Raw genomic sequence first — 21,955 nt, 5'->3', positions numbered from 1 at the left:
AAAGCTGGTGAAAATGCTTCTATCATTTGTATACCCCCTTTGCTAGTATTTGCATGTCATAGTAAAAGGTGAGAGGGTGTAGAACAAATTGATCTTATTTTCTTTTGTGGAATATACTGATGAGTCCAATGGGATTTTTTTGTATAAGTGTGTTTCTTTGGGTCAGGCCCAGGCAACCTGGCAATGAAAGCACTCAGTCTAAATATATGCTCAGCAACTGAGCAAAGATGGAATGGATTTGATGCTGCTTGGCTACAAATTATAATGCTTGATTATTGCTAGTGCCTTTGCATGTTTGTTTTCAATCAGACTGACATCATAAAGCCTTATTTACTTTTTAGCAAAAGTCTGTTTTCATTTGCCTTTCACTTCTCATTTGCAGCCGTTATGGGTTTGCATTCAGGCTCCTCATCTGTCTTCCTGTGATATGTAATGATCCTCAACAATTTCTCCTGCTCTTTGCCCTAAGTTGTTGACTGTCTGTAAAACAGCCCATTTAGAATAACCTCTGGAAATTGCTGTACCACTCCTGACTAGGAGAGCCCTAGAGGCAAGATCAGGGAGAGGCCTGAGTGAAAGAACATTGCTGCATAACCTAGTGTCAGTCTGCATCAGTGTGACAGAGGGCAAAAGAAAAAGAAGGGAGAAGATATAAGTAAGTTCTGTGAGATTCAGCCATTTTTCTTTCATATGAGAGCTCTGTCCAGGACCAGCTTCTCTGTTAGTTTGTACCTTGCTACTGAATGATAACCTGGGCTCTCAGTGGGTTGATGGGCCCCTGTTCTCCCTTTTACACACCTGAGCTCATTGGCACTGCCATCCTGAGTTAGCTGGCACAGCTGGATGTGTGCTTTAAAGCTTGGGAGTGGCTGTCATGTATGAATGTGTGGCAAGCATGGAAGGAGAACCATGAGTGCCGGTGGACCTCCATCCTCTCCTTGCACATTTGAAGGAAAATTGCACATTCCAGAAATTTCCTGGTAAAGAATAGCAGAGTGAACTGCAGAGCAGCCCACTTTGCTGTAGCAAGGGTGTTCCTGAGATGATAGCCCAGTTCCTTGCTTCATCCTGTCTCTTCTGCAGCCTTCCAATAGCATTTATTTGGGAATTAGTTGCTTTGTCACCACCATGCCATCACTACAAAAGTGAAGTAAGGACCTGTCAAGCAGTAGGAGATCATTACAGGGCAACACAGAAACTGCAGGCAGATTCCATATCCTCTGAGGATTGCTACAGATTTCAGTGTATGGAGATGGTGTTTGTGAAGGGCACAGTACAAAGGACTTCAAAACTGTTTACCTAGTCAGTGGTATTTTTCAGGTGCACACCAAGACCTAAGCACTCAGAATTTCCTTCTAACAGCCCCAAAAGTCTGTATTATAAAGAGAAACCTGGAATCCCTATTGCCTTGCACACTAGAGTCCAAGTAGAAAAGAACTAAGGGACAAACTAACACTGATACTCAGGTAGGGAGCATTGATCCCCTTGATTTGCTGCTCCTCTGATTCTGGAATCCTAATAATCCCATGTAGGAATCTCAAAGTGTCAAGGGAGATTTTGGGTTCTACACCCTTACAACAGTCAAGAAGCATGTGTTAAAGCTTACAGGTTGCCTCCAGAGTAATTTTGGGACTGTAAGAAAATGTCTATATCAGGTGGCAGGCCCAGTAAAAGATGTGCTTGATTTTTAAATTTCTTCTGAAGCTTTTGTAAATGAAAACATGTAGATCAAAATCTGGTGAGAGGAGGAAGAAACTTATGGAGTCCATGCAGTTTTGTTGCTAGAAGTTAGTGGATTAGCGTGGCTTGGATTTCTATGCTTAAGAGGAGAGCAGAAGAAGAAAGGAAAGCATGATACAGAAAACATGCCATGAGCTTGTTTATCAATCTGGATGAAAGACAGTAGGCTCTCAAGAGACTTCAGATGAAGCCTACATTGCTGGCTTTCCTTTCCATCACCCAACACTTACCTGGGCTCTTACCTGGCAGGTTGCTTCTCCCAGATCCCTTGAGCTGCAGCATTGGCATCGCCCTTCTCCTGCACTCCATCAGCTGGTGCAGCCTTTGGATTTGTTACTGGTTTTAGTACCTGTCACCAGAATCAAGGTCCATGGCAGAATTCCTGTCTTACAGCTTGCTTATCATCACAGTATCTAGGCATTTACCAAGACAGAGGTCAATTCACTACATGCAGCTCCAAATTCATTACATGCACCTATTCTGATGTTTTCTATACTTACACCCAAGTCCATTCCCAGACACAGCATAAGTTGTCCAGTTACTCCCGTCTCCAGAATTATTTATCCTGATTGCTTGTGATGTGGTAAACAAAATGCTGTACAATATCCACCCTAATCTGCTGTGGATCAGGGTTGTTAGGATTTGAATGGTTAGCTGAGGACGTGCACAGCTCATTGACCTGCCATGCAGAACCTGAGCCACTGTTTTCCGAGGTGGTTGTACCACAGAGTCATAAAAGCTAGGAGTGGAGATATCCTGTTCTGTTATCTGGTCCTTTTTTTGCAGGAAATTCTCAGCAGGATGTTTTCCTAACAAAACTATTCTAGTATTTAGTACAACCTTTTTCAAAAGTGCCTGCGTGACAGAATTTGCCAGCTATGTCAAGGTGAAGTCACATTTCAGAGGGGCACAGTGACTGCCGGGGCTGAGAGTCAGCATTCACTGGCTGCTTTGGCAGTGCTTTCTCTTAGGCTTTCTTTGATGTGTGCTGTCTGTAAGCTGGCTGGGTCTGCTAAGGGCTTTTTCATTCCTGCTTCAAACATCACAGTTGTCAGATCTGCTCTTGAAAATCAGGTGTTCCTACATGTCTTATTTAGATATGTTAGATGTAAGCTGGGTACAATATCAATGGGGGAAAAAAAATCCTTGATGGTGGTGCCATTGGCTTCACTCAAACTTCCAGGCAGGGAGCTTGTGTTGAAATGTGTGAGCCTGCAGGTTGTGTTGAAATGTGTGTGCTTGAAATCAGAAGGGCACATCCCAAACAGCACTCAGTGTTTCCACTTCCCACGCAGGCCATGGAGGGTGATGGCTCGCAGCATCTGACAGATTTGAGATCTGTTTTTCCTACATTTTTGCCCACCAAATCACAACCGTGACAGGACAGTGCTTTCATCACAGGGAATGGCACTGTTGTGATAACCTTTGTGACATTGCAGGGCCATTTCTCACAGAAGCTGAGGGGAAAAAACACATGAAGTGTGTGACTTACACAGTGAATAAATTGTGCTGTCCATGTGGACAGGATCACCTTGGTGCCAACCATTCATCCTTTTAAACTGTGTTTATGGCAACTAAAGGAGAAAAGCCAAGGTGAATTGTACAAACCAAGCTGGTTTGTTTTTAAGCCTGTTTGATGCTATTTACTGTCTCATGCTGTTCAAATACAGGTGTGTGCGTGTCTGGAGGGGTTGTGGCAGCTTGGCCACAGCTAACAGCCAAATTCAACACTGGAATTTTTTTTTTTTTTTCTGTAAAATGAATTTAGTGCTGGTGAAAAGTATGCACAGACATCCTGGAAACTGAAGCTTTGTCCTTGTAGCATTAATGTCCTGACAGGGCAAACCATCCCCTTTCCCAGCTCTGCCAATTTAATCTCTGAGCAGGAGAGACCCTCTGCATGGATGCTGTGGTCTTTTCCATCCCTGGCTGCTGCTGGCAAGGAGATAGTGGAAGGGAAAGTGGAAAGGCAGGATTTATCCTTAGCTGCCACTGGTTCGGGCAATGCACTGGGAGAAAATCTGGTGTTGTGACTGATGTGCTGCACCAGGGCTTGGGTAAGCGGCAGGGAGGAGAGCACTGTTTCATCTGCTCTCAAGTCTGTTTCTCAACCAACCTTATGCCTAGTGAAATTCGGGCAATGTCAGCAAAAAAGAAAAAAAAATATAGTGAATCAGCTTTAAAACTCGTGATTTACAGTAGAAAGTCAGGAAATGCAGAAAAATATCATATCAGAGATACTGATGATCAAGTATGTTGCCATTTGTACAATGTTGTTCCTTTCCTGTGGTTAGGAGGCCAACTGAATATACTAGTTTGTTCTGTTTCATTATTATTTTGTACAAAATAACAACTCCCGCTTAGTACAGACTGAAACACTTTTTAAAAGGAAGTATTTCCTATTTTAGTCATTTAAATTGAAACAGGAGACTTTTGACCTTTATTGTTGTGGTATTGACATAGCATGATATGAAGCATGCACTACTATTGAGGGTAATTGAAGACAATTTTAAAAAATACTTATGTATAACAAATCAACCATGATTTTTATTTCATCATATTTATAATGAAATAAAAATGTCTAAAACTTTTTTTTTATGGTGCAGGATTCATAGTTGGGAGACATGAAAAAAAAATCCAAACTATTTCCTGCAAGTCAAAAATCAAAAAGTTGGTGTTCCAGGTGAAATGAAAGGTTTTCATTTATTCTCCCAATAGCTGAACTAAAATTAAAATAAAATTAGAGAGGACATAAAACCTCCACCATGTGGCAGAAACCAACTACCAAGGAGGTCCTGAGCATGTCTGTCACCAGTGCTTATCCTTACAAGGAGTAGTCTGAGAAAATAACAGAAGGATAAAGTAGAAAATTCAGTGTGCTGCTATTCAGTCCAGCTCAGTGCAGTGCACCCTGAGCACATGGCCCAGTCCAGGTTAGCTGACTTACTGTCTAACTGGGCACTATTCACACTGACTGGGTAGGGTGTCTGACTCAGCAACCTCCTCCCTGAGTCCCTCTGTACCCCACGGACACTCAGAGTTTATTCTGGAATGTGGCACTGAAAGCCACAGGATATTGCCTGCATCTCCTTCTGGACCAGCATCCTCCTTGCCCTTTGCTGGCTTTGGTGGGAGGCCAGGATGCCATCCTCCCACTGGTCACTGGATGGGGTCACTCCCTCTTTTCTTAGTGACCTCTCCAGCTTGGGCTGCTTGGGGATCCAAAGTGCTCAGTCCAGTGCCAGAGGAAGCCTTTGTCAGGCTGGCAAAGAATGGGCACCTTGCTTGCTGGTGGGGAGGTTTGGTGGGTGACAGCACCATGGCTGGGAAGGGACAGGAGAAGGGACAGGCAGGAGGGCAGTGAGGTGGGAATTTCAGTGCCCACTGCTGCCACTGGGAGCTGTGGGGATCAGAAGGAGGAGAAGTGGTGCCTGACCCAGCGAGATTAGCAGACACCTGTAAAGGAGGTGGCATGGCTGTTGTCTTGGAAAAGACCCTGGTGAAGGTGCACACTGAACTTGGAGGTGATACCCAGTGACAGTGGAACGAGTTACTGTGACTGCCCTTCTGGTTTATTTTTGTCTAGGGGAAGAGAAGTATTGTCTTTTGTGTGCAGAGTGTTTATAACTCAATTTCCCTTCTGACTGGTGCCTTGCTCCACGCTCTCTCGTCCTCCTCCATCTGGTTTCTATTGTAGTTTTAAATGAGGACAGTTTGGCTGTCTGGCAGAACAAGCAGGGTCTGTGTGACACCAGCTGCCCCTTCCAGCTCCTAAGCCTCCTAAGCTTCCAGCACAGTGTTAATTATAGGAGTGTCAAGACTGGACTCCCTGCCCCCCATCTCCTTTCTGTGCCTGCATGTACAGCCCCTGCTGCAAATCCCCATCCAGGTCTGATCTTCCTTTGGGAGACACCCAGCCCTGTGACTCTGATAGAGACCTGTTGTAAAGCACACGCCAGAGCCTGTGCCTTCCTCCATTCAGGGTTGTTCCCAGCCTCAGTTCATCAGGAGCCACGTCTGAAATAATCCTACCAGCTCAGAAACTCCTGGAAGTGGGAGAGAGCTGCTCACTGCTGCACTAACCTCACCACCCCCAAAAGCCCAAAAGGCTAAGCTTTGTAGAGATCAGAGCTGCTCAGGAACGCCAGAGCTACAGGTCCTGCTCAAAGAAAACATTTATTGTGCTCCAGTTCCATACAAGTGCTGCATTTAGGGGCTTGATTTGCAGGAAGTCGATGTAGTCCCTTCACCTCCAAGGATCTGAGGTCGAAGTCTGTAATTTTCAGTTGCAAGTGAAAAGTGTCCTCTATGGGATTTTTTTTTTTTGACATCACAAACCTGCCACAAATTTTGGCATAACGGACTGTTTCTCTTCCTATGAGCCAAAGACCTGGTATGGCAGGAAATCTTCTACATGATGAGTGAAGGGCACTGGCAGAGATATGTGAGAAGCCCAGGGTTGGAAAAGCAAGGAAAAATGCAGGGCTGCAGTAAGAGATACGGGCAGAGCTCAGTGTATATTGCCTATTTGCAATCTATACATTGTCTCTGCTGTGCAGTTTTCACCTACTTTTAAAAATGGGTTGAATTTTATACCTTTGCTACAGATTGTTCCCCTCAGGCCTGTGTTTTTTGCTTACCCGTCCTCAACAGATGGATCTAGCCTCTCTTCTTCTGTATAGGGGGTTTGCTTACCTGCCTGAGGCCTCTTGACCTAATTTACTCCAAGGAAACTTAGAACTCATCCAAAAAATGGTGTGATTTAATAGGTCTTACATTCAAGAGATCAAATTAGTCACAACAAACATCACTATCTGCATTTTTAGTTGGTTTTCTTATTCTTAATACTGAGGTTTTAAAAAGTATCTAATAAAGCATGCTTTGTGCATGTACTCCACTTTTTGGGAGCCAGGCACCATCATATGAGGCTTGTCTCCATGAAAGACTGTTAACCTTTAGAAAAATCTTGTCATGTGGCTGTTGTGATCAAATATGTTTTCTGTTCAATTAATTCTTTTTTTTGGGTTGCATGGAGTTCAATGGTTTCTATTCCCTCACCCAGACAGATCTGAGATGGACATGGATCTGCCTAACTTTCATTTTTGCTGGTTACACATCATTTTTTCCAAGACCCCTACCAAGAAGGAAATTTTAATATGCCATGTATGCATAGCTTCTGCCATAAAGATGTTAAAGCCTGATTTTCCAGAAATGGAAATGAGGCCTGAAGTAATTTATCTTTCTCTTTTTTTTAGCATTCTCATCATCATATGATCTGAGTTCCCTACTGAAGTTAATCAGGACTTACTCAGAGATAGGAAGGTCCTCTTTTTTTGATGTGTCACTTGGACTTTTCTTGGAATATTATTAAAGAAATGTAGTGCTTTTTTTTTTGCTCTGTCTCCTTCCACACCATTCAGTGCACATAGCAAGTAGGTGTTGCATGCACTGAAAGGAATGCTTCCCAGGTTCTTTCCTTTCTGGAAGGCTCTGCTGCACCTTCCCCTCCAAAGTCCATGAGGAGAGAATACCATAGCTCTGTGACTGTTGTGGACAAAGCTTTCACTCGCTAGACTTCAGTTGTTCTCTTTGCAATTCCATGGTTTCATGAGCACTGTTTAGGCTTAGGGCCTGTGCCATGAGCTCTGCCCAACAGTTTGAGGGTCTTGAAAATCAGCACAAGGGCTTTGAGTGTGACACACCATGACCAATGTACCCATGTTATGAGTGCCTCCTCAAAAAACCCATAAAGTCAATTTTTCCCTGGTGTTTTGGAGAAGCTCCTTTGGCTGAGAAAAATTAGTCTGTTTGGACCATTCAGGCTTCCAAGTAATCACTGGGACTTTGTGCATGCCTGCGTTTGGGTTGGCCAAATGACAAGAGAAAGGACACATGAAAGGACTTCTTCTTTACTTCCCTCAGCAAGTCAGGAGGCAGAAGGGCAGCCCTTCCCTGACTGACTGGCTCAGTAGCAGTGTGTCCCTGAGGTGGGTGCAAGCTTGGAGCCCTTCTCATCAGAGCCTGTGCCCTGCAGTGCTTGGCAGGGACAGGTCCACCCATAAGCTGGCTCTGGCCTCAGTGGCTCCCATGAGAAATAATAAAATAAAGAAAAATAATAATGTATTAACTGTTTTTGTTCAGGCTGTCGTTGGAGGGCTGTCTTTGGATGCCATCTGATGAAGCACATGTTAATATGTCATTATAGTCCTGAACTTTGAGCAGAAGGACTTAGGGAAGGTCCAGCCAGAGGCATTGTCTCCGGGGTGTCACAAAGATGCAGTAATTGCTATGCCTGGCTTTCCAGCTAAATCTATGGCTTAGCTGGTTTCTCTCCATACAGCTTTTGAAATGTGCAGTGCAGCAGAGTCAGCATTACAGCAGGGAACTTTTGACTTGTGCATTTACTGACTTTTGTGCCTATGGCTGTGTGAAGCATTGCATTAAATACACAGTAGTTTCTAGCACCTAATAAGGAAGGGCTTTCTTACTGTTATTGTTATAGCTTGGGTTGTTATAGTACTGGGGACAGGGAGCCTTGATCTGACCAAGAGAATGGGGGGTTCTTATACCTATATAATGGGGAAAAACTAAACATATACTTTGGGTCCAAGTCTGGATGTAAATGTTGTGCCTCAGGCTCCTCTCAGCTTTAAGACTGTTAAGTCTTTGTCTAGTTATGCTGATGGAGTTCTTTTGAAGCCGATGTCAGGTTTTGTCAGTGTGCAGATCTAGTCAATATTTGAACTTTATACCCCCTCAGTGGGATTTATGAGCACTAAACTGTGGGTATGTAGGCTTATATGGAAGTGTGAATGCTTCTCTGATTTTTATCCAAGCCAATGAGACCTTTTGGCACAATTCAGCAAGGCTGGAGCTCTATACTGAGGAGGGTGGAGGTTCCCAGGACCTCAAGCTTTACCACATGCTTTCAATTAGAATGAAAAAGCTTATTTTATTTTATTTTGGAAGAAAAAGGAAGAGAGGGAAACCCTACCTTTCTTTCTGCTATGTTACTCTGACTTCAGGGTCAGTCATTGTCACATGTCAATGAGCGTTGCATGGCACAACCACAGCATATCCTCACGGCCACTTTGCAGGGGCTATTTTTGATTTGCCCTGTATTTCTTTCATTGCTGTACCCTTCCCTGCATCCACAGAGAGCCTCTGCTGTTTTTTCATGGAACTGTTTCCTCTGTGGTGACTTGTGGGAGCTGTCAGTGTGTATTCACTGGACATCTTGCTTTGCTCTCCTCTCGTAGTCCCTTATGTGCTGAAGAGCTGTGCGGAGTTCATTGAGACTCATGGCATCGTGGATGGGATCTACCGGCTCTCAGGAGTGACATCCAACATACAGAAGTTGAGGTAAGGGCAATGTTTGGGAGTGTCAGGGACATTGCTCAGTACCTTTTTGGTGCTAGTCCCTCAGGTACAGACTGTGGCCAACAGAGCTCCACACTGATGCAGAAGATAAACTGTCTTTGAAGTTGCTAACAGGAGAAAACAACATTTTAGGGATTAGCTCAAAAAAACTTATGTCTCCCTCTGCATCTATTAGTGGGAAAGGCAAAGAGGGTCTCAGTGCAAATACTGAGTTGCTCTCTCTCACTTTGGGACAAAGCAATCTCTTTATATCAGTTTGAGGTCTGCTCCCTGCATTTAGGATAATGGAGACTAATTGAAACCTCAGGCCCTGAACTTGGGATGCAGTCTGGGCCAGCCTGAAGAGACATCTCTGCTTTCCCATTTGTTTTTTCTCTAGCTGTAAATGAGTACTTAGGGTGGAGTACTGGCCTGCTACAGCTCTTATTCACCCATATTGTTATGGTTCCATATTGTTTCAGACAAGAGTTTGTTTCTGACCAATGCCCAGATTTGACAAGGGAAGTTTACCTCCAGGACATCCACTGTGTGGGGTCACTCTGCAAACTGTACTTCAGGGAACTGCCCAACCCTCTCCTCACTTATGAGCTCTACAAGAAATTCACGGTAAGACCCTTGGCTGTTCTTGTTCTCTCCAGCAGTGTGGATGTGCTGCAGATTCCTCCATGACAGCTGTTTGGGATTCACTCCAATGTCCTGGCTTCTGGTGCATCTATCCATATAAACACTTCTCAGTGCTCTTCCCTTCTCATCTCGTGTTGGCTCTCTTTCCCTGTCCTTGTTTCTTTTCACCATTTCATGTTTATTTCTCTCAATTTGTCTGCTGTTTCCTCCCCTTCATCTTGCTCATTTTTTCACTTTGAGCATTACTTCTCTGCTGACTCTTTTTATCCCCATTGTGCACCTCCTCCCAGCACTACTAATTCTCTTTCTTTTCCTCATTACTGTCCATCACAGAGTCTTCTGGCTCACCTAGGCTTGTGATCATAATCACAGGGGTGAGGTTTCCTCATCCCTGTCCCTCCAACTGTCCCTGACACCTGCACAAATTGATTGCCCAGCCCATGTGTAAAGCATCAACATTTCTGCATCTGTCACACTTTTCATACTGTTTGTAGGGCTGCAGATGAGGATACTGGTTATGCCAGATACGGCATATCGGGTCCATGATGATAACATTATAAATACAAATGGCAGAGGAAAGTGGCAGCTGGCCAAGCAGAAATCTCTAACTTTGTTTAAAGAGATTACAATTCAAAGAGTAGTTACTTGATTCTGGAAAACAGCCATAGATTATACGTGGATACAGTTGGAGCTTAGGAGCAGACTGCGGGGGAGCAGAAATATAAGACCACAAAGCCTGAATTTTTAAGAGACTTGGCTAATTTTGATGACAGATAATATTTTATTAAAAGGTGGCACAGCAAGCTATGCTCGTTATTAAAGCTGCGTGTTTCTTAGCACTCTAAATCTACTTTCAGTTTTTTATGCCACCAGCAAATTTACATTCCATCACTGAGGCTGAAATCTTGCATGCTGAAGGTATGCATGTCCAGCTAAAAGAATTTACCAACTTCTTAAGATAACTGGTGTGGGGGATGGGAAAGATTGTTTTCTCAGTGTTAGAAACATCCGTCCTTTGTTAAGAATTTCTGTCATCCTGCTCTTTCCCATTTGCTGGGAGGAGGAGGTGACAGCCATTGCCAAAAATGTCAGATGTTGCAGAGAAGAAGTTCTGCAAAATCAGGTGTTGCTATCTGAGTTGCCTCTATCCTGAATCAAGCACTTCCAAATGACATTGCTGTGGGACAGGAGGCACTGGGAGAGATCCATGGGGTCCTCACAAGGAGACGCTCCCCAAAGTCTCCCTGTTGCCTGTTTTGGAAAGAGGTGTCAGTGCAAGGGGTGCTTGCTGTGGGGCAAAGCCAGATGGGACCAGCCAAGCAGGAACTTGCTGTAAGAAATCAGGTAGCTGTTAGGGACATGACTCTGCTGGGGATTTTTGGGGTGGGAGTGGCTTGCAGTGCTGCCTGACAGCCGTGCAGTAATGTTAGGTGTCTTGCTGTTCCAAATTTTAAGTAAGATTGGTCTTTGTTTCAAGGTGATGTAGAGTCAAATCTTCAGGGAAAATCCTGAACAGATTTGAAAAATTGACCTGTATCCTCAGGACATAAGGATTTTGAGGATAGGAGGTAGGATTGCTGGAGACAGTCAGGATGAATAGGATCTTGAAAATACAGGATATCATTCAACCATTCACTGTAACTGATGAGTCTCATTCTTGTTGGAGCTATTTGGCCGGTGTCTTCCTGGCTATCACTACTGATTTATGGAAGAAAAAATGCTCTAAAGGAAACATTAAGATTTAGATGGAAGCTTCTTTTAGGAAAGAATGTTTGCTGTAAAGTGAAGTTTTGGGATGATGACTTGCAGATTTTCAGTAGATACATTTGGTAAATAGCTTTATTCAAAAACAAAAGGGAAAACATTTCTGTAACTGTCTGAGTGTTTCTTTTACAAGTACTTTCTAAAGGAAATGTTTCAATGTTACATCAACACATCTAACTTACAGAAAATGTCTTTCAGAAAAGGGTTAAGCAGTTCTAAATTTTAATTATCATTTCTGTAACTAATGTTTGAGTGTGATGCTTTTGGTCAGCCTTGAACAGTTGTTTTCTAAAATCTTATGCCGTCTTCCCAAAATGTTATCACTTTGGGTTGACCTAAAAGGTTGGTTTTTTTAAATCTCTAGCTTTTCAGTTTTTCCACTTAGCCACAAAATCCATTATTCATGTAAGCCTGCTCAGAAGGGATTTATAATTGGTAACCCAGCTGACAGGAAGCACAGTCAGATACTAGGAGGAAAGAAAGAAGAAAGACCAATTCCCCAAGGAGCAGAAAACCCCCTAGGAGCGTGTGTGTGCGTGGGGTGTCTGAGCAGGGAACAGTGGCAGCTGTACCTCAGCAGACGAGTGCTGGTAGGAATAAAGAACACATACTAATCCCAGCCTGACTGAGCCAGAGCTGGCTCCGAGCTGGGATAGGCTGCACTTTGAGTCACCACAGTGATTCAGAGATTTCTGTCTAAGGAAAGTCAAATTCTTTATGACTAGGGAAGGGTTGTCCTTTTGGTCATCACTATGTCAAGTTCACAGGTGTAACATCCCAGTCATGACCTCACTGGCTATGAATTTTTGCCAAATGATTGCCATCTTGTATCCTAGTGATGGATGGTTGTTTCTCAGGATAGCTAAGTTGACTCTGCTTGGCTTGTTCTAGCCTGGGCATAGAGGGACCAGCTCTAGGAGGCCAAGCTTACCTTCTCTCTCTGGACTGTATTCCACTTGTTAACCAGGGCTCATGAATTGTGGACTCCCAGAATCACTAGCGGAGTTAAAAAATAATCTTAAATGGCATAAATCCATACCATGATGAACAGATATGCAAGAAATTGAATTATTGGTTCTTCCTTGAATTTTGTATTCTGCTGCTGTAATCTGCAGTTTTGGAGGGCTCCTCAGGTCACAAAAGCACAGCTTGTGTGGGTCAGACATGTGGCTTGGAGGACTGAACAGGTCATGACCTCAGAGAAGCTGGTATTCACTTGCTGTCTAATCATTAGGTCTTTGAGACCCGAAGGTTGAATATGGGAATGAAAATATGCACCAGGGGAGAAAATATGCTGTACAATCTAGTTGAAATCTAAGGTGCACCAGTTAAAGTTTTTATTTCTCTCAGTCACCATTTTTGGACAAGGCTATTCAACTGGAAACTTTGTATTAAGATTACAAGAGCTCTTATGCTTCAGATTTCTGGGCTTCTTTTTTAAGGCACCATAGATGTTGGCAATGGAGAGAGACGGAGAGACTGACTCAGTGATCAGAATCTGATTTTATTGTGGGATACAAATACTTATATACTATTTCAGGGAGATTAGTAATGTGTACTACAATGATTAGGTTAAAATCACATACACAAACTTATGCATATAACAACATGTCTTGCTTGCAGAGTTTAATGGGATTTTCTTTTTCTGGTAAACCCATTTGATTTAATCTTCTTGCAATCCAGGTCTAATTTTCAAAGTTCTGTTTGCTTTTGCCAAGGCATCTTATTACCAAATCTCTTATGTTAACCAGGTCCAAAGTCCATCATCTATCTTGTGTCCCCCAACATTCCAACACATAGACATTTGTAAAATCACTAGAAGGAGTTAACCTGCCTTTAGTTTGGGCAAACCAAATACATGTGCATCTCATATATCCCTAACTAGTGAGCTCACTTGTTTTGATCTGCCATCACTTCTCTGGAAACTGGCAGTGTTTGGTTAGGTGCTGGTTGCAGATGAGAAGTGATCTGCAGGGAAGAGGGCAGTGACAAAACCAGCGGTGGTAGCATCATCACGGGGGGTGCTGTAGTGGCTACTGCAGGAAGATGCTTCTCTGGCAGTCGCTGGTAATTTCAGGTTCATGATGTTTAAGTGATGGATGGCTTGGGAAGGGTTGCTTCCTTCCTTTCCTCCCATGGCAGAGCTGACATCTGTCTGGAGGCAAAGCTTGTGCTGGCTGTGTGGGTCACAGCATCTTCCTTTGAACTCGCTCCAAACTCCAGCGGCAGGCGGGTGGGTAGGAGGAGGTTCCCAGACAGTTGTGCACTGTTTGAACTGCTTGTCCTCCCCCAGCAGAAATATTGAAAGGGAATAGCTGAACAGATGAATGCCAATGCAGTGAACTCCTACGAATGCTGACAAAAGCTCCTCATGGCTCTCTGAGCTCTTGGTCTGTAGAGATTTGCTCAAGACTGAGATGTATAACTTTGATTCTGTCTAAGCCTCAGTATAAGAATTTATTAATCTGCTGGGCAGGGATTCTGCTATGGCTTCTTCCATCATGAAAGATGCAAACCCACAAAAATAATCCCCTCAGCTATGTTGTTATGACAGTCAAAATATTGTTTATTTTGAAGAATACAGAACATGTATATCCAAGGTATTCTCATAACACAGCTTGAAAAACATGTTTTAAGAGGTTATTTTTGGGGGTGTCATTGCTTTTTGCTTTTTCCATTATTTTCACTTCTCTCTTTCTCCTCTCTTTTTATTTCATCCATCATTACACAATTTAAAAAAAGTGAAAAGAATCAAAAAAATACCCCATGAAAAGCAAAGCAAAACAAACCAACACAAACCAAAAAACCCCCTGTAATTTGTAATTGAAGGTCTAAGTCCTTGATTGCCCCTCTCCCATAAATACTGACCACCATATCTGAATGTCTGGGCATGGCGTGCTGAGACATGGAATAACAGTGCAGGAAATCTCTGCTGTGCTGGGGACACAAAGAAACTTCTTCTTCCAATAGCTCTGCAGGGTAACAAGAGAGCATTCCCTCTGAGACAGGGTGTCTCGTGTGACCCTTCTTATCCCTCTTCCTTTTCCCCTGAGTCCATTGCCAGGGTGTACTGTTTCCTTGTGTCCCTGCAGGAAGCAGTGTCGCGCTTCCCCGAGGACGAGCAGCTGGCACGAATTCAAAATGTCATCCAGGAGCTCCCACCATCACATTACAGGTAAGATTGTGTCCACAGAGGTGCTGAGGATCAGCTTGGTGACCTCACCCTCATCAGGGAATAGTGCCTGAAATAGCTCTAGGATTCATTTCCAGAAATCAATTTCCAAAAGCTGACTCACTATTTCCAAATCTGGCAACAATTTATCTGGGCATTTAAATATCATTGAACAAACCTTTGTTAGAGACAGAACAAGGTGTCCCTGCTGCAGTCTTACCATCCTCCTTCTCCAAGTATGAGCACTGTGGCACCCTTGGGCAGTGTCCTGGGTGTTGTAAGGAGAAGATGATCTGCTGGAGGTGCTTGAGCCCAGCCTTTGCATCATGCCATTCCCTCTTCCACCCATCTCCCGTGTTCTTTGCTCCCATCATGCTAAGGATAGTTTGGTTCATGCCCCACCCTTGGCCGCCCCAGCTGGAGCTCAGCTGTTCAGGTATTGACTGCCATCCCGTGCAGATGCTGGTGCTGTGTCTCCTCTGCCCCACGGGCTCTGTGGTGCCATTGCAGACACCTGGGGAGGGGACAGGGCTGGCTCTGAGCCTCGCTCTCCCAGCAGGCAGGCCCTGGTAACGTGACACATTTTTCTTTCTTTGTGTGAAACCACTGCAGGACGTTGGAATACCTGATCAAGCACCTGACTCACCTGGCCTCCTTCAGCAACATGACCAACATGCACACCAGAAACCTGGCCTTGGTGTGGGCTCCAAATCTCCTCAGGTATGGTAGAGGTTCCTCTAATCCAGAGCACCATGCTGAGTTCCAAGGGGAGTGGCAGCATCTGAGCTTAATGACCTGAGGGAAATGCAAAGAGGGGGAAAAGCTGAGCAACTAAAGGGAAGAGCATAGCAGAGCAAACAGCTTTTCTTCCAGGTTGAATAATCTAAGGTTTTACTGTCAATGTCCAAGGAAGCTTGTGGGTTTGTGTGTTTCTTATTAAAAAAAAGTTGTTATTTGCAAGTTGAGCATAGATTTAGAAATGGGGACTTAACTCACCACTTGGGAATGTTAATGACATTTTTGATGGTGCCAGTGCTTCTGCAGCAGGGCAGTGAGAGACAGCAAGGATCAGAAGGGAGAAAAACAGGGCAATAATACTAGAGACCTGTTCCCAGATCTGCTTGTGCAAAATTGAGATGAGCTTGCTGGGCTTGAAATGGCAGCCAGTGTCAGATCTCAAGACCACCAGCTAGTTTTTCATGTTTGTTATGCCTGGCACTCTGCTGTGAAGAAGCCTGGATTAGATGCAGGCAGGGGTTTGGCTGCTATGTTGTAGAGCTAAGCAGAACAAGGAAAAATAGCATATGGAAAAAAAATTAAATATTTTGTATCTTGTCAAAATTCCCTTTCCATCCATCCAATACCCCTGTATTTAGAGGAATGAACTATGCAAGGAGAGTGCAGGACTGCAGCTGGGCAGGAGAGGGGTGATGGCAGAGCCATCAGGGTAGCCCTGGGCTGGCAGAGAACGTTGGCTAGAGAGATACAGGCCTGAAAAGCATGCTCTAAAGAGTTATCTCACCCTTCTGAATCCCAAAAATGCCAGAGCAGGTTCTGAAAATGAATCAAATGTTGACTCTATTGAATATCATAAATTGGGACTTTACTACTGAGACATTTCCATTCTAACATCTGTCCTTGTCAAAAAAAAAAAAAAAACGAAGTCTGTTTTTCCTTTGCAATCTTTAATAAGTACAAGTCCCAGGGAGGAAAAGAAAGGAGCAAGCAATGCAACTGCAGTCTCCTGACAGGGTTATCCTCTTGGCAATGCCCCAAGCTGTTATCTAACGCACCAGTCATTAACTTTACAAAGGATCCATTGCCCAAAGATAATTCAGCACAGCAACACTTAGGCATGTCAAGATAAGGAATATTCCTTTGCTGAGAGCAAGATTGAGAATGTGGGAGCACAGGAGGCGCAGAAAAGAGACTATTCGGGCACCTGGTGAAGTATTGAAGAAATTGGCATGGGGAAGACCTGAGCAGGGTCTAAGGGATTTCACTGAGAGGTCATTGAAGCACTAAGTAGAAGCAGCTTTTGAAGGCTCCTGTGTTGTCTTTCAGGCCCAGCTTTGACATAGCTAAAATAGGAAAATGAGAGAAGAATGGAACTTGAGAGTCACAGTTTTATCTGCTGAAAATGTAAAAGCCATGTGGGGAAAATAACACATTCAGGAAAGGAAGTAGCAGAGATGGCAAAGAAATCAAAGAAAATAATTTTTAAAAGAGTGAAAAGACAAAGAGGAGATGAGGGCCTGTGAGGGAAGGAGAGGAAGAGGTACAGCAAGAGTGGGGAAATCATCCCAGTTGCCTTGCTTGCAGGAAGAAATCTGGTCTGTCCTTGCCAGGGGCTGTGTGTGGCAATGCTCACTACTGGTACCCCTCTTTGCTCATGCAGGTCAAAGGAGATTGAGGCAGTTGGCTGCAATGGGGATGCAGCTTTCCTGGAGGTGCGAGTGCAGCAGTTGGTGATCGAGTTCATCCTGAACCACGTGGATCAGATCTTCAACAACAACAGGAAAGCCAGCTCTGCAGAGAACATTGGTAGCAACCTCCCCGAGCCACTTCCCGTGTCACTTGCTATCAGCACAGACTTCCCCAAAGACACCTTGAGCCCAATATCGCGTTACTCTTGTCTTCTTCATCCCTATCTTCAACATTTTCTTTCTCAATACTGGCGTCCTTTAGTGTTTTCTCAGGTTGCCTTATGTCTCATCCTTTGCATGATTGCCTGTGGCTTAACCCTTTCTCCAAAAGGAAGAACCACCTGATTGATTCTCAATATTGGTCTAAACTTTCTCTGTAAGTCCATCAGCCACAGTCTCAGCTCTTCTGTCAGATTCCCCCAGTTACAATTCCTCATACCAACAATACCTGCCCTGCAGCCACTATTTCCACCCAAGTCAGAGGTCACACTCCCAGGCACTCCTGGAAAAAAAAATTAATCTTGTGCTCCAAAAACTTTTATCTTGTTTCTGTGGACATTTTATAAAAGAGATGTATTTTTTGCTGGGACATCAATAGTTTCCAGAGATGCTGATTTTGCTGTTTAGTGATGGTTTTGTTGGCAAAGACTGGGAAGTGAGAAAGCATGGATCCACAGTGACCTCACATAATTGCAGAAATATGCACCTTCCCATTTTACACACTCAAAAGACTTCTGATACCTTCAGTACTCAGGCAATATCCACCTTTCTGCTCTGCAGCCCTGTGTCAGTTCATTCTGCCCATCTTTACCTTAACATGGCTTTGCCCCTGCCCCCACAAACAGACACTTTGGGCTATTAGTGAGACTGCTTTCTGTGTCCCTGAAATGGATTAAAAAGTTAAAGTATTGCTGGCTTTTAGAACAATCCCTCATCCTGCAACAAGACAAGGAGAAAGATGTGGAAGTGAGAGAAAGAACCAAATTGAGATCAGGGAGTGAACTGCTCCAAAACTGGGGGAGGGTGGGGGTGAGATGGAGGAAGGGAGTGAGGGAGGAGTAAAGGGAATATGTGAATCCTGGTTGTTTTCAGAGACACCTCCTTCACACAGAAGTGTCTGCAGCAGAGGAAGCAAATCCACACAACACAGCCTTTGGCTGGCAAGCATAGCCCCTGCTGGGAATGTTCTCAGATGGATAAGGTTGCTGGGGAGCTGAAAGGCTTATCTGACAAAAAGCCTTTCTCCCTGCACGTGCCACTTCTTTCCCCCCTCCACAGGAGATGTTCCAGTTAAATAAAGTCATGAAGCTCTTGCTCTCATTTCTCCTCACCCCAGGCTGGAATGTATTTTCTTGTTTTTCAGAGAGCGCATCAGTTGTGAAAAGTTTGACCCTCCCCTCGGCCTCCCTGCCAATGAAACTGGTGAGCCTGGAAGAAGCCCAGGCACGGAGTCTGTCTGCATCCCATCCTGCTCGGAAGGAGAGGAGAGAGAACAGCTTGCCTGAAATTGTGCCTGTAATTGGGTCCCTCTTCCACACAGTTGTTGACCTTCCTGACAGCAAGTAAGTGACAAGAGGAGTGTAAAGCACAAACAGAAAAGTGCAGGTTCCCCAGTGTGATTGGGCATGATCCTTTTGTTAATGTGGTACCCCCACACCTGCACTCATCTGAATCTACTGCCACTACACAAAGAAAATTCAGTGTCCTCAAAAGAGGCAGAGCTACTCCTGAGAAGTATTTCAGGTGCTGGGTTCATAGCTTCACTAGCTCTCTCTCCATCAGGGCAGAACCTCACAGACCTCCTGCAGGAGGAATGAGTTGTCTACATCCTTGTGCCAGCTCAGAAGTTGGCTAAACACGGGATGAGCATGGAGCACGTTGGGGCACAGCTCATCTACGACTTCCACCTGCTGGTGGCTGGTCCAGGGCATGCCTGGTGCCACTGACCTGCTCCAGATTCTTCATTCTCCTGGTTCCTCTGCAATTGCAGCCAAGCAGGAAGGTTCATTTTCACTCCCAGCATGGAGAGACATTTACATAGTGGCACCTATGCCAGCTACGTCTGTGCCAGGAGAAGAGTCTGATTGCAGCTGAGGTTGCTGCAGTTGTTGGCACAGCTGCCCAGAATAAGTATTTATCTATTGGTCTATCTAACTGTTAATATATGGCCACTCTACTGCCTGGTTCAGATAGATTATAGCCTCTACAGCAGGAGGCTCATTAATCTACTGACCCAGAAAGCACCAGAACAAAGATATTTATTGGCACTTGATATATTGAAGCATAAAGTAGTCATCTAAGAGAACACTGGCAAGAGGATAACCAGCTTAAGACAAAAATATGTTTGTCCCTCTAGAGTGTCTTCTCCTTTCTCATTTGAGAAGTCCTATCCCCAAATATTAATCCCCTTTGAAGGACTGATTTGTACTTCTCTGTGTATTGATCAGAAAGAAAAGCAGAAATATAGGGTTAGAAAGTCCAATGTGGAGAGCAGAACAGGGAGCTAAGAGAATTCTTGCTCTGAAAGATGGGGAGGTTGAAGGAGGAGTCAGAATGAGAATGAAGTGAAACAGATCTTCACAAAGAAATATGTATGCAAGGAAAAATTGCATTAGGACAAGAAGCTTCTTTCTGCAAAAGCTGGGATTTCCAAAGAGACTCAGGGAACTGGTGTCCCACTTCCTCTGAGGGTTATGAGAAATTGATTTAATTCCCTTAAACCTCCTCCTGTTTGGTTAGTACATTATACTTGCACATGAATATATAACACCTGTGATTAAATTAAGGTTGGCCTGAGAAGCATTAATAGCTAGTTCTCGTTAAGGAATCCCTTTATTTTTGTCATAAGACATGGTCTTTAAAGCATAACTTTGTGCACTGAGAAATGGTACCAGTTACATCAGTTCCCTGGAATTTATCATACATTGTGTCATTAAAGCCTGTTAAAAAAAGCAATTTCTTTTGCTTTATTTCAGGATAGTCTGAGCTTTGAAAACCACTCTTTTCTGGAGACAAGCATGGTTGATTGCTCAATCACTGTTGCTGTAGCATGATACCAGAACTAACTATCTGAAGGCTTAGGTGTCTTTCCATCCATGAAATAGTTAAATCAGCAGTACAGATAAATCATTTACAGCGTGATTGCTACCTATGCAGCCAACAAGGGTTGGTTGTATGGGTATGCTTTGCATGCTTTAGAGTTAAAAGAGGTGTGAGAAGAAAAAAATAGAAAGTGTTGAGGGGAGACAGCTCAGAGGCCTTTGGAGGGCATTAAAAAGGCAAAAGTCTCTAAGGTTTGGTGACCATCTGAGCCTTTTTTTCTTACAGGAGGAAATTATCCACCAAGTCCAAGAAATGGAAGTCAATATTTAATTTGGGCCGTTCTGGCTCAGAATCAAAGTCTAAACTGAGTCGAAATGGGAGTGTCTTTGTAAGGGCACAGAAGCTCTCTGGTAAGAACACACTTTACAGCTGAATATTTCTCTCTGAGGCTTTCTCCTGTGTTGTTGGTAGCATGGGACAGCCTGTATCCACTTGCCACTAATGCCACAGGCTTGAGATAGTCTAATGGGGTCCTCCTTGTTGCCTGGTTTCATGCCCATCTCATTTTCCTGTGATGGCAAGAAACACCCTTCCACGAGGATTGGACAGATAGCTACAGTAAATATTGCATTTTGGTATCTGATAAACAGGCTCCTGTTGTCCAGCTGTCAAGTCTGGGGACTAGGAAATGTGTAGGTTTGGATTAGTCCAAAACTGTTCCAGCCCAGCCAGTCTCTGTCTCCTGAGGCTCATTATGTGGCACTGGGTGAATGGCCGTCTTTCTAGGCTGTCCTTCCAGGCTGTCCTTCCACTAAAGGACTTTAAAGAACCACTGCATTCAGTGTCTTTGTGAAAAATGAGGCACCAGGAGTGCCTTCAGCTCTGTCTCTCAGCACTTTGAGGGAAGCCATTGCTTTTGCAGAATTTACAAAAGAGAAGTTGTGTTTTCTTCTGGCTGTAATCCCAAGTTCTAACCTCTCCTGGGCTGCAATCTCTTAAACACTCTGCTTCCTAGAAAATCACATGGCAGTGCCAGTTCCCAGTGTTAAGAAATGATGACTCAAGCTCTAAAAATCATGAACTTGACTCAAAAGTAATCACATTCTTAAAAAGAAAGCATGCCCTTTTATTTTGAATTTATAAAGAAATGTTTTGGGTTTATATGTTCCAGATTTTTTTTGGTATCTCCAAGTCAAGGAATTGTTTTCTATAGGGAGATGAAAGTGGATTTTTTCTTTATATAACCTCATGACTTCAGGAGCTGGTGTTTGGAGGACCACTGCCTAACATTGTAGGACTTCAAATAAAACATTTAATATTGGCATCATTTGCTACCACCACATATAGGAGAGGCTGTAGTTGGGTCAGAAATGAGTGTGAAGCCAAATGCTGGATCCAGCTCTTTTTGGACCCCTGCCTTCCCCATATTTTGAATGTACAGATGGCCTCACACAGTGTGGCCGTGACAGACTTCAAAATAGCTCTCTATCCTATATTGATCACGGGATCACCTTCTCACTTTGATAAGGAATACTCTGTCCCAAAATAGCACTAACCCAAGGAGGCCCAGGAATGATGGCAGCCCCAGTGATCGTGGAGGCTGAGCCTTGTTCCAAGGACAGAGCTGAGTGACGGAGGGTGGACATTTTCACCAGGAGGACACACAGATGCACAGCCTTGTGCAGAGTTTTCAGCACTGAAGCAGTGCCTTTCTGTGCTGCTGTGTTACATTTTTCAGTGCTCTCTGCTTACGGCCTCATGTGAGGGAGCAGACAAAGTTGCTGCTGAAACTCATCACATGCTTTAG

General features: G+C 44.0%; 1 protein-coding gene across 1 annotated transcript in view; it reads left to right on the top strand.

The window, feature by feature from the left end:
* The window catches only part of ARHGAP31 (Rho GTPase activating protein 31), a 55,356-nt gene that overhangs the window by 26,241 nt on the left and 7,160 nt on the right, over window positions 1-21,955 (top strand). Inside the window, exons 2-8 of the mRNA XM_066569277.1 lie at window positions 9,000-9,102; window positions 9,582-9,726; window positions 14,601-14,683; window positions 15,293-15,400; window positions 17,079-17,224; window positions 18,470-18,668; window positions 20,434-20,558. Of these exons, the coding sequence (XP_066425374.1) occupies window positions 9,000-9,102; window positions 9,582-9,726; window positions 14,601-14,683; window positions 15,293-15,400; window positions 17,079-17,224; window positions 18,470-18,668; window positions 20,434-20,558 (909 nt within the window). The remainder of the gene's footprint in view (window positions 1-8,999; window positions 9,103-9,581; window positions 9,727-14,600; window positions 14,684-15,292; window positions 15,401-17,078; window positions 17,225-18,469; window positions 18,669-20,433; window positions 20,559-21,955) is intronic.

This window comes from Molothrus aeneus, chromosome 2 (assembly GCF_037042795.1).
Source record: "Molothrus aeneus isolate 106 chromosome 2, BPBGC_Maene_1.0, whole genome shotgun sequence".
Classification (NCBI taxonomy): Eukaryota; Metazoa; Chordata; class Aves; order Passeriformes; family Icteridae; genus Molothrus; species Molothrus aeneus.
The sequence above is the reverse complement of the archived record's forward strand: the minus strand, read 5'-3'. Positions and strand labels throughout refer to the sequence as shown.